General features: G+C 47.4%; 2 protein-coding genes across 4 annotated transcripts; both read right to left on the bottom strand.

Annotated features, from left to right (window-relative positions):
- Positions 1-49: 49 nt before the first annotated feature.
- On the bottom strand, positions 50-3,423 carry SNF8 (SNF8 subunit of ESCRT-II). Of its 3 annotated transcripts, none has more exons than XM_048926891.1 (8): positions 3,306-3,423; positions 2,887-2,937; positions 2,404-2,542; positions 2,003-2,107; positions 1,706-1,778; positions 969-1,110; positions 679-753; positions 50-291 (listed from the first exon to the last, which is right to left on the bottom strand). In XM_048926891.1, exons 1-8 carry the CDS (start codon positions 3,357-3,359, stop codon positions 154-156), a joined length of 777 nt encoding a protein of 258 aa, XP_048782848.1. In that variant the 5' UTR covers positions 3,360-3,423; the 3' UTR covers positions 50-153. The 3 variants fall into 3 exon arrangements, with proteins under 3 accessions (XP_048782848.1, XP_048782850.1, XP_048782851.1); XM_048926893.1 differs by lacking the exon at positions 3,306-3,423 and adding an exon at positions 3,203-3,282; XM_048926894.1 differs by lacking the exon at positions 3,306-3,423 and adding an exon at positions 3,035-3,151.
- A 731-nt stretch (positions 3,424-4,154) lies between these two features.
- On the bottom strand, positions 4,155-8,028 carry LOC125684674 (gastric inhibitory polypeptide). The gene is made up of 5 exons (XM_048927025.1): positions 7,955-8,028; positions 6,776-6,922; positions 6,306-6,437; positions 5,356-5,448; positions 4,155-4,261 (listed from the first exon to the last, which is right to left on the bottom strand). Coding segments are annotated over exons 1-5 (447 nt in total). The 3' UTR covers positions 4,155-4,260.
- Between the last annotated feature and the right edge of the window lie 3,706 nt (positions 8,029-11,734).

The following is an 11,734-nucleotide window of genomic DNA, read 5'->3' on the forward strand; positions in this document are numbered from 1 at the left end:
AAGGTAACCAAGCATGAATTGGTCCTATGAAACTTGTCAAGCTAGACACTTCTTTTTACAAAATTTTATTTCAAGTCCACTGTCCTTCTGTTTCAAGTGATATGCAAGTACCCTCACAAGAAGACTTGGATACAGGCACAGAACATTTAGCAGTCAAGGTATTGCCTCCTTGGCTTCCTCTGGAGTGATTTCCTGAGAGTACAACTCTGTAAAGAGAGCAGGCAGCCAGTACTGAGGTTCTCCTGCTGCCTGTGTATCCAGCCAGGCCATTCCTTCCTTCAGCAAGTGTTCCTATTCAAACAGAGCAGAAACTGTGAGCAAAGCATAACTAGACAGCTGACAAGCCATTCACAGGGGAGGCCTCACCCTGCATTTATTGTACAGTAAGGGAGTGTGCACAACTCAGATTTCTACTCATCCTGAGCAGGGGAAAATGGAGTTTGGACATGTAGTCATGCAGGAGCAGAGCTAACACATCCCAAATTTCAGTGAGATTAGTGAAGTCACAGCAATATCATCCTGTGCACACTCTGCCTTTGGTCTGCCACCTAGCTTGGGATCACCTGTGCATGCTGTGACAACACACACAGTCACCAAAGCGTCTGCAGCTCTGATGCAGGAGCAGCCACTCTACCCTGTCACCGACCTCCATCATGCACAAGAGGCCCTCATACATACCAGAATTTGCTTTGCACGTTCCACCTCCCACTTCAGACTGGACTTGATCTCACCAACTGTTACATAGCCTTTTTTCTGAAGAGAGAAAAAAAATAGCATGCTTGGAGTCAAGACTTAAGCCCACAGTTTAGAAGAGTGTGGACAGTTTTACCTACGGCCCTGATCTAACCAGAGCACGATCTCTGGATTCACATTCCTGCTGGAACGTTATTTTCCACTCCACGTGTTCCCTGTCACAGAAGCAGGGAGATTCTTTCGAGGTGGCATTTTAAAGTCTCCTGGCTCAATACCTCTGCAAGCTGCAAGACAACCGTGTGATCCATGTTCAGTTCAGCTGGTACAGACTGAATCAGATACGTTCCACCAACAGGGATAATCCCAAAGCCACTCCCCAAGACCTTCAGTTTCTTGATTGCACGAAGGAGATCATCTCTGAAAGCAGAAGTTAAGGCAGGGCTTTAAGCCAAAAGCCTCTCCCAAACTGCACTAAGTTTAGTAAATGAGGAAGACTTCATGTGAAGAGGGTATAAGATACAGCTACTGGAGCTTGCTGCAATTTCAGATAATCAACAGCTGATTTTTCTCCTATTATTAATTTACAATTAATTTATCTGTGTCCCTTTACAGAAATACAGAGTTCCATCAAAGGGACACTGGTAAAATCCAAGCTGCAAGTGCTAAGTTTAAGATTCAGCCCCAATTACCAATTCTAGGGAATTGTATCCTAACCCTAAAATCTTCTGCTCTAAGGCCAGGTATCAGTCCTTTCCTTTACAGCTTGGACCAAAGCAGCTTCAGCAGACTGTGACAGTAGGAGTGCAGCATCTGCAGCCCAAGCCAACAGCCCTTTATACTTATGGCTCACTCCTGAAATAGTCATTAACTACAGAGCAAATACACATGACTAATTGCTAGAATTTGGAGTCCAATTAACAGCAGCACCTTCAAGCCCAGCTGAGATCAATCACTCAGTTTCCTCTTTCTCATGTTACTTGATTCCCTTCTCCTACAACATACAGACACTCACTGGCTGACTTCCTGAGCAAACTTCCCTCTTCCCTTCAACACTTGCTGATGAAGTTCTTCCAGTGTTATCAGACCTAGGAGTCAACAAAAGGGGACAAGAAAGCATTAACTGCACAGTAAGAAAATTACTCCAGCAGTAGTAGTGAAGGCTTCTTTGTGTGTTGACCACTGGCTCACTCTTGCCTCACATTATACTCCCACAGTGTATCAGATTCCAGCTCCTATTGGCTTTGCTGTTGCCCACTCTTAGCCTCAGATTGCACTATTGGAGTGAAGACAGACAGAGAGAGATCCTCACCTCCATTCCTGTGTTTCAGAGCCAGGCAGACTTCAATAATCTGCACACCCAATTCATAGTAGAAGTCACCAACTCCCAGCATTTCTGACCAGAATCCTTTACCAGCTGTGAAGTGAGAAAAAAGAAAGCAATTGGACCATCAGCAAAAACACCTTCCTTAAGAGCCACTGCTGCTCACAAACCTCACTGTGAGGATCTCAGTGAAGAGCCTCTTTGGTTACCTCCACCTTTTTCTTTTCTCCCTTTTAAATTTACGTATCACCTAAAAGCATATTAAAGCATTCACAAACCCTAAGAATCAATACACCATCAGACTTCCCCAAGGACAATTTCTAACAGCTTCACTGAGAATCCTTCCCAGGAGGATCTTCAGCTGTTAACCCCTGCTGCCTGGTCCTCACATGCTAAAGGATCCACTCCAATTGTTGCACACATATCCTGGAACTGGACCCGGAATTCGGGGTTTTTTCGGATCTCTTGCTTATGTTTGCTGGCAAACTCCTCCAAGTTGGTTTTAAACATGTCCAGCTGCTTAGACATCTGAAGGACAGAGAAAAGAATTTCTGTTCAATCCTTCTGTGAGCACAGCCCCCAGTACACGTTAAGCAAGCACAGCCCTTAGGCAACACTCAGCACTCTGACACGCTGCCCAGCCTCAATGCACTCAAAAGGAAGGAAACACCTCTACAGAAATGAGATGTTGCTAAGATGGAGAGGAGAGAAGCAGAGCAACGTCTGCAGCAAACAGCACAGTTCTTAGAGGAAAAAGCAGCCCAGTGGTGCCATCATTTAATGCTCCAACCCTGAAACAGTGCGAAATGAAGCCTAGATTTACAGCTGGGCTAACAAACACGGTTACACCGCAGCAGGGCTGGGTCTCCCACCTGGGCCAACTGGTCTTCAGCCAGGACTGTCCCTCGCTCCTTGTACTTGGCCTGCAGGATGAAAACAGAACGGTAGAGCCAGCGCTGGAGAACAGAGGAACCAAACCCCAAACTGGGCGAGGGAAATGCTCCTTAAGGACGTACGAACCCGGAAGCCAAACGAGGGAACTGCCAGAAACCTCGGGGCAGCCCGAGCTTACGGCAGACACAGCTGCGGAGATGCTGAGGACCCCACTTAGAGCCGGACACCGCAACTGCCACCAACCACAAGGGACCTGAACCCCTCACACGGGAACACCGGAGCCTGGCAGCTCACCTGTCCCGACACCGGCGGAGTTTGACCCCCTACGAACGCACTTAGGAGCTCCCACCGGGGCCCGGAACCACTTACCCACGGACCCGACCCGACCCCGCCTCACCTCCGCCAGCTTCTTTTTGGCGATAGCGCCCGCGCCCACCCCTCGCCGGTGCATCCCGGCGCCGCTGCCGCGCGTCGCGCACTTTCTGACGTCATCAACCCGCGACGCGCCACGTGACACACAGATGGGCGGGGCCTTCCGCTCCACGCCTCCGCCTTAAGGGACGCTTCTGGTGGCAGCCGGTGGCTCTCAGGGGGGTGGTTGGGGCTCGGTTCATCCCAGCCGCCTTTATTGTGGGTCAGGGGGCTGGATAACGCATTTTATGGGTTTTAGAGGAACAAAGGCTGAGAGGAGAAAATCAACATCTATTGAAATTAAAGAAAAAGAGAAAAGCTCTTTATGCTGATTGCAAAAGTTGGACAAGGATGAAAGAATCTCCTCACCCAAGGAAGTTGTGGATGCCCCATCCCTGGAGGCAATGGCAACTCCTAAAATGCAAACCCATCCCCTCCTGCTGTTCAATTCGGACTGCTGTAGACTGAACTCGTTGAGCACCGTGCCCCTCTATGGGAGGATCTATTGACAGGGCGAGGGGAAATGGCCAGAAACTGCAGCATAGGAAGTTCCACACAAATGTGCAAGAACTTCTTTATGGTGAGGGTGACAGAGCACTGGAACAGGCTGCCCAGGGAGGCTGTGGAGTCTCCTTTGGAGATATTCAAGACCTGCCTGGACACCTACTTGTGTGACCTGGTTTAGGGAACCTGCTTTGATGGGGGGTTGGACTCGATGATCTCCAGAGGTCCCTTCCAACCCCTGTGATTCTGTGACACGTGCTTTTATTTTAATTGCTGAGTTAAACCCCGCACGACCCCAAATGAAAACTTCATCTGATTGCAGTTTCAGGCTGAAAATCTTTTATTTCTTCCATTGGCAAAGTGGGTGATACTCAACGCAGAGGTTCCTCCTCAGTGCGGCTGTGGGAGCTCCTCAGGCGGTGCTGTGGTTACACAGCTCTACATGGGAGGGGAAAAAAAGAGCCATAAATCCTTATGGAACCACATTTACCCTATTTTAATGCAGCTCCGACAGCAAACAAAATGTGATTTGTTGCCTTCTTTACCCCCCAGTCCCCTGTGGCACCTTTTAGATGTCTTGTGATAGCATGACATATCTCACAGCTAACAGGTATCCAATCAAAAGTAGGTATAACTTCTGAGAGAGAGCAGCAACAGATCAGAGGAGCAGGATACAAAGGTGTGCATCCTTTCCCTGCAGGATGAGCTCAGCACTCAGCTGTTGTCTCTGCTTTGTTATTGTCTGCTTGGTTCCCTTTATCTGACCAACCTGCATGGAGCTCTCTGTAGCACAAAGCAGCCCCCATCTCCTCCATTCATGGCCAGCCCATCCTTCTTTCATAGAATCATAGAATGGGTTGAAAAGAACCACAATGCTCACCCAGTTCCAACCCCCTGCTGTGTGCAGGTCACCAACCAGCAGACCAGGCTGCCCAGAGCCACATCCAGCCTGGCCTTGAATGCCTGCAGGGATGGGGCATCCACAGCCTCCTTGGGTGAGGAGATTCTTTCATCCTTGCCCAACTTTTGCCACCAGCATAAGGAGCTTTTCTCTCTATCTCTTTTTAAATTTCAATAGATGCTGACCTTCTCCTCTCAGTCTTCGTTCCCCTAGAACCCATAAAATGTGCTCTCCATTCCTTTGAGTCCCCATGGGACCTCAACCTTTTGCACCCTGATTTCTTGTTTTTCTCTCTGCTTTTCACGCTTAAGTTTACTGAATAGAAAGGAAACATCATTTCCAAGTTGAACATCCCCTCTTCTCAGAAAAGCAGGGCAGAGGATTTATTAACCCTTCTCTAGGTGGTCATTATTTGATGTTTGTCCATCCCCCAGTTCATCATTGAAGATTTTTTTGCAGAGCTTCTCACCAAAGCTCTCAACTCTCCAACGAAATCCAGTTAAGCCACATTGTGTGAGTGGTCATCAGAAGATGGAGCACTGCAGCAAGAACCCCTGGGGCAGGAGCTTTGTATGGTGTCACAGTGGAAAGGCTGTTTTTTACTATAGGGTTAGGCAGAACAGCTGCTCACCATGGTCTGCAGAGGTCAGTTGACATTAACCATGTCAGAAACTCCTGGTTCACAACATCCTTCAAATCTTCTGAACCATCTGGAGAAGCAGAACTGCAAGAAACGTGACATGCCATCAAGAGAGGAAACAATCTGAATGCAGTATACAACAATCTTCTCCCAGTTACATCACAGATATTTTATTTTCCTTTGATTTAATGCGCTGCTTGCCAGCTTGTCAACCCTGAATCCTGGCAACATTTCCTTCTTTTGATTCTCAGTACCCTGATATTCTTAACTATTTTTTTTTCCCACTTCATCCTTAAAATAAAAAGTCCTTTTTGTCCCTCCTTATTCTGAAAAAGCCATAAAGTACAGATCTCTGCCTCCCAGCCTAGATAAAGTAGCAGTCCTCGCTTCTCCCAGGAGCACATCAGTTTCACTTCAGTTGTCACTGGTGAGTTTTATTTCGATAGGGCTTTGAATAAACCACACTGGAATGGTTTGGTTAATTCAAAGCGCTTGGTTTTAAGCTGTGATGTGAAGGATGCTGTAGGAACAGCTGTCTCTCAGCTCTGTCAAAAACAGTGCTCAGACTTCAGCAGAGCACTGGGTTTGTTGAGGCTGTTCTGATATTACCTGAGAAACAGCAACCAACCGACCAAAAAAACCCCAAAACAACCAAAAAGCCAACAGCCTGGACACCCTCCTCAGTCATCTGCATTTCTCCAATGTGAATTTGTTAAGAAATTTTAGAGGGATGGAAGCTTTTTTTTTTCAATCTTTCTTGTCTCCCTCACCCATGAGACAATTGCAAAGCATGGCATTCCTTTCTGAAACAGAAATCCTTTTGCTTGCTGATGCTTATCACCTATTCCTGCCCTATAGAATCCCTCCAAAGGTTGAGAACTTGGGGACTTCACCCCCCCCCCTCTTGGCACCGGATTCTGTTTTCAGTTCTCTGCTCTCACCTCTGATTCTCCTTGGCTTTTAGGAGCCAGGCAAGGAAGTCGTTGGCTTCGTGGCTGCGCAGGTCCGAGCTTTGGTCACTCGCTGCGGATAGCTGGGGCTCGGCTTCTCTCTTGTACGGCTCAATGACGTTGCTGGGAAGGCAGAAATGGGCAGAAATCTCAGCCTGAGGCACCGCAAGAGGGTGCTGGAATGCTGCTTTTCCACAAACCCTCCCCACTCCATCCAACCGCAGCAATGGGAGAAGGCGGACTGGAGCTCGGAGGAGGCAGTGCCGTGTGCCGACAGAGCAGAAAAAACCTCTAGGATTTAGGGAAGAAAAAAAGAAGCAAAAAAAGAAAAACAACCCCTTTGCCCCCCGGGAATCACTGCTGCAATCCAAGAAAAATATCCTCAGCTCTGCATCGTAACGCAGCCATCACTCGGCTGACGACAGCTGTGAGTTTGGAGCGCTGGAAGTCTGCACACTCACTCGCTTTTCTTCTCTCTCCGGGCCAGCAGCCACTCCACGAAGTTCTTTTTCAGCATGTTGTCCATCGTGCGGCTGTAGTCGCTCGCCAGCGTGGCCTCAGAGTAGCGTCTGTGCATCGGTCTGGAGCCCGGAGTCCTGATGCTGAGGCTGTAGGAAGAGTAGAGTGGAGGAGAGGAGAGGATTGAGTGCTGCCCAGCTCTGCAAAGCAAATTGCTGACTGGACAAGGAGCTGCCGTGCTCCTCATCCCGGTAACCGTTACTGCCTACTGACACATTTGCAGCTCGTATCTGATAGCTTACGGGGTGAACTTGGGATATTTGGAGCCACCGGGACTCTTCATAGCATCGTTGAATCATGGAATCATTAAGGCTGGAGAACATCTCCAAGATCATCCAGTCCAACCACCATCCCATCACCAATATTGCCCGCTGACCCACATCCCTCAGAGCCACATCCGCTTTCCTGCCATATTCTGATGGATCCAAACTTTGACTCAGCCTAAAGGACGCTCAGGCACCTTTTCCAGTGAGCTACACAACAAGGAAACCAATCCCTACATCCTCAAAGAGCCTGAGGGTGGGATGGCAGGTGACAATTTGAGACCTTCAGATCAGTCTGACAATGCAGACATGGTTGGGGACTGCCTAAATTAGCCAAGGATGTCAGGGCTGATCTTCCTTTGGTACTATTAGCTGGAATTACATCAGCTCCTGCTCCTCTAATAGGGATTCTTTTGGACCTTCTTGAGTAGCAGCTGGAGGTTCTGTTTCAGGAATTGAACGAAAGGAGGGAAAGCCTTTTTTATGTCCCCACTTTATGTAACTGGTCACATTTTCAGAAGCTTAAAAAAAAGAAATGCCCCCTAGCCTACTTCTTGTGAGATGATTACATCTTGTTCTAGTTCCCAGCCAACCTTCTCTCCCTGGTCGACTTCCAGCTTGCTACTCCCAACCTGGAGCAATAAAGTTTCTAGGGAAAACTTGGGAGTTCTTGGCTTTGGCATAAAGGCTTTAGTTTGAGATCTCTCTTATCATTTGTTCATCTCTTTATATCCAAGAGCCACCTCAGGACTCGTGTTCTCACCTTTATACCAAGATGCCAATGGAAAGAATCCATTTGCTTCCAGCGGGAAGTTGGAAAAGGCTCAAAATACATCGTGTGCTTTCCAGAACACTTACCCTGAGACGTTCTCTTCCATCAAAACAAAGCTCAGAGAAGCAAAAAGCAGCGAGAGAACTCTCAGAGACATCATTTTCGTGGCTGATTTCTCTGTTCAGAAGCAGAGGGCGATCTGGATATTTGGCCTTTGGGACAGAAGGGACAAGACAGTGAGCCCAGAGGGATGTGCCACGACTGGGCACAAGTCTGTGCTTGTTATCATGGCTCTTCAGCCCTTGTGCTTAGAACAGCCTCCTCCACCACACACAGCCCTCCTTTGCCATTCCCAGCTAAATTACTTGTTCAATCCCAATGCTTTTCCACCACCTCGCTGCCTTTATGATGTTTGTTCCCCATACTTTTATTGTAACCACCAAATTCACCGTGGTTTGCACATTCCTGAAGGCAAGGGCATCGTCCTGCTCCCTGTTTGCAAGCTGACCCCAAGGGATCCTCCTCAAGGATCAGTTCAACCTTCAGTATGTGAATGGGATCAGGCAGTCCCAATGGCAAGGAGGAGAAACACGGCACCCTGCCTTTCCCTCCCTGCAGGTCTGCAGGATTTAGGAACCCAATCTAATTACTGCTAAGCTTTCTGTTGGTATGGATAACGCCTTATAGGTAGAGAACACATCCAGAGCCACTGGGTATCAGTTGGGAGAAGCATCCCAGGACAGTGACAGGATGGAATTCCATGGTTTATTGGTTTCAGGCTGTTCTTAGTCCACAGCTCAACAGCCCTCAGACATCTGAGCTCTTAATTACTATCCCACCTCCACAAACTCTGTACAAAAATGGTTTTGATCATGGCTCAGGGATGTGGTTTATTGTCTGTCACCTCACTCTTTGTTACAGATGTGTCTGGAATCTGCATTGCCCTGCAGAGCTACTGTTCACAAGAATCGAATGATGACAAGAAGTAGAGGCGTAGATCAGGACTTCAGCATCCCATCCTTCCAAACTGCACTCCTACATCAGTGCAACTTTGCTCACACTCTTACAACAGCTCAATTATTCGTTTGGAGAAAGAAAGTTTTGACGTTGCTCATAACTGAGGCACTGTTTTATTCCTGGGAAACTGTGGCATCATTGCACAAACGTTTTCAGCCTTTCCGATTGAATGAGAGAAATATCAGATGTGTTCTGATATCTCAGAGACATCAAAATCAGAGGAATACCCCAAAAAGCAAAGCGTGCTGTTCTGAGCACTCACAACCCCCCTAAAACACTTACAGCTAAAGCCAGAAGTTACAGAATGCATTGACAGAAGTGGGTTTCATGATACAAAAAAGCTGGGGGATATTCTATATGGGAACAGAAGAATGGCTGTGATTAAACAGCAGGTTTCCCCTCTTATTTACCATTCATTTTCTATATTGCTGTAGGTATGACAGTGAATCTGAAAACAGTTATGTGGTAAGAGAATATTGTGCTGCTGAAGGTAATTATCTACAAAAGCAGGAGAAGAAATGCGTTGTAGCCTTAATCTGAAGGAGGGGTCACGCTCATCCTCTGCAGATTTTGCCAAAATAGGGAGGAAAAAGCAGTCTGCATTTTCAGAGATGGTCGGAACAAACATTCCTGAGTTCACACAAGACCCCTTTGTCTCCGTGATGCTCAGCTCCAGCTCTGCTCCACCCGTCTGGGGTGCATTTTGCTGCAGTCCCTGCACTGCTTTACCTTACTCTGAGACCCCTTCAGACAAGTGGAAAACATCTCCTGATGGATCTCAGCTATGCGAAGGTCTTAAACCCCCTTGTCCAACGCTGTCTGCTTTGGAAGAAACATTCTCCTTGCTTTATCCATAGCCAGGAGGATGCAAAAAGCCATTGAGAACCATTTTTCCTCGTTTCCCTGTGTTACATATATTTAAAAGGGCAGATCCCAGCCTAAGATGTGCTGCATACCAAACCCTCCTTTGAAATCATGGTCTTCACTGCTGAATTGCTCCTTCCTGCAGACCCTACCAGGAAAGCTGCTGCTCCTGCACTGCCTGGGGAACAACTCAGCCCAACAGCTCACCCTGCTCTGCTGCTTTCAAGCCACTCTCACACTCATATAAGGAAAAAGAATAAAAGTAAGAAGTAAAAAGAGAGTCCAACAGAGAGCTGCTTACCTCCCTGCTCCCCCGAGGATGTCCAGAAGCTTTCAGCCAATTCTGGTGCCCAGAAAAGACCCTTCAGAGCCTTTATATACATTCCCAGTGTGGGACCAAACCCACTTCCATGAAGCAAACAGGAAACTGAGCACCAATCAGAGCAACTCAAACCCGCTTAGATCTGCTCCATTAGGTCCATTGACCCGCAGAGCAGGGAAATAACCTTTTAAATTATGTTTGCATTAATGGTAATTAAACACGAGTATATCGCGAAATCAAGAACTGTGGGCAGAATACAAATGGCATCGGGCTGAACCTCATTTCCACACAGCTTCCCTGGCAAAACCTTTATTAATTCCCATCTCTTCTGCTGTCAGGTGTGAGTGTCACCTTAGAGAGACCCCTTGTGCTTTTCTCCCATGCGGTAGGAATAACTTTGCTAAAAGCAAAAGCTCCAAGTTTTCTTTTCGCCACCACCAGCATTGAGTTGGGGCAAATGAAGTGTGTTCTGCAGCCCCCTGTGCAAATCCCAGTACTGGGAGTAATGGCTACCCCCCAAACTTGCCATCTAAGGGGGTCCCTCCATTTGGGATGGACAGCAGCAAGCAGGAAATTGTTAGGAATTAGCAAGGCAGCATTACTTGAAGGGATGGAGGGTGGCATTGGGGTGGTTAGCCTTGGGGCAGAGCACCGTTCTGACATTTCTGAGAGTGTTCCTGTTGTGGTGTGCCTGATACAGTGTTCTCCATAGTGTCCAACCTGCTCTGGGTTTACTTGGGAGGAGAAGTAATGCATTCTGCTATGTGCATCCAGGGGAGGGGCTGCTCGCAGGGATCTCTGCTGCCTTCAGCTCCAATCTGTTGCAGGATTGTTTTCCTGGCAGCTTAACCCACGCACTGAGCTCTGCTAGCATCCATTCCCTTGCACAAGGGGCAGCCCTTGGTGGGACTGCAGAAATAATGGCAATGTCTGTGATTTCAGCATGGATGAGGGCATCACTGCACCCCGACGCATCTCATCCTTAACGAACACAGAAATCCAGTGCAATGAGAGATAGATCTCTGTATAAATGCTTGCTAAAAAGTGCTTCCCTGCTGTGACACTCTGCCAAATGTGAGTTTGCTTCAGTCACCACCTGTATTCCTGTACCAGGAGGGCACAGAATGATACACACACAGCATCCTGCAGCCCTGCCTGGCACAGGACTCTCTGCCCTGCAGTTACACAACAGCCTGGCACAGCCAGCCCCTGCTGCATCTATATTACATTAAGATAAAGAATCAGAAAGACATTTTTTTTTCTTCAGGTAGATTAAGAGCTCAGTGCTATTAGGGAGTAATTATTACTTTCACAGGAACTACTTAACATTCGGCTTAATCCTTTAACCAGCAGCACACCAGCATGCCAGTGTAGCCAAAAGCTTTTCACTCACGCAAAAGCATCGAGCCTGCAGTAATAAATGTTGCACTGTAATAATTACAAGTAAGCAATTCACACTCTTATCACTGTTGCTAATCAATAAAATGGAGTAGTTTATCCTGGTGCCTTTATTATATGTATTCTGGGCACTTTGCTGCCAGCCAACTCGGATATCTTGTTTCTCCAAAGTGTAAGCTGTTTGTTTTCCTCTCATTTAGTGCCTCTGTGTGGTAGGGAGTTAATAGAGTGAAATAAATATTGAGCATTCAATGATGGGCTGTTC

The sequence above is a fragment of the Lagopus muta genome, chromosome 25 (genome assembly GCF_023343835.1).
Source record: "Lagopus muta isolate bLagMut1 chromosome 25, bLagMut1 primary, whole genome shotgun sequence".
In the NCBI taxonomy this organism is placed as follows: domain Eukaryota; kingdom Metazoa; phylum Chordata; class Aves; order Galliformes; family Phasianidae; genus Lagopus; species Lagopus muta.

Bases quoted from the DNA above. Each gene is read 5' to 3' on its own strand.
- SNF8 (XM_048926891.1), bottom strand. From the start codon at position 3,359: ATGCACCGGCGAGGGGTGGGCGCGGGCGCTATCGCCAAAAAGAAGCTG. The intron at 2,543-2,886 runs GTGGGAGACCCA...TCTGTCCTTCAG, and splicing joins CTGAAGACCAGTTGGCCCAG to ATGTCTAAGCAGCTGGACAT. The intron at 2,108-2,403 runs GTGAGGACCAGG...CTCACTTCACAG, and splicing joins TGGAGTGGATCCTTTAGCAT to CTGGTAAAGGATTCTGGTCA.
- LOC125684674 (XM_048927025.1), bottom strand. From the start codon at position 8,028: ATGATGTCTCTGAGAGTTCTCTCGCTGCTTTTTGCTTCTCTGAGCTTT. The intron at 6,923-7,954 runs GTAAGTGTTCTG...CTCTTCCTACAG, and splicing joins ATGGAAGAGAACGTCTCAGG to CCTCAGCATCAGGACTCCGG. The intron at 6,438-6,775 runs GTGAGTGTGCAG...CTGCCTTCCCAG, and splicing joins CGGAGAGAGAAGAAAAGCGA to CAACGTCATTGAGCCGTACA.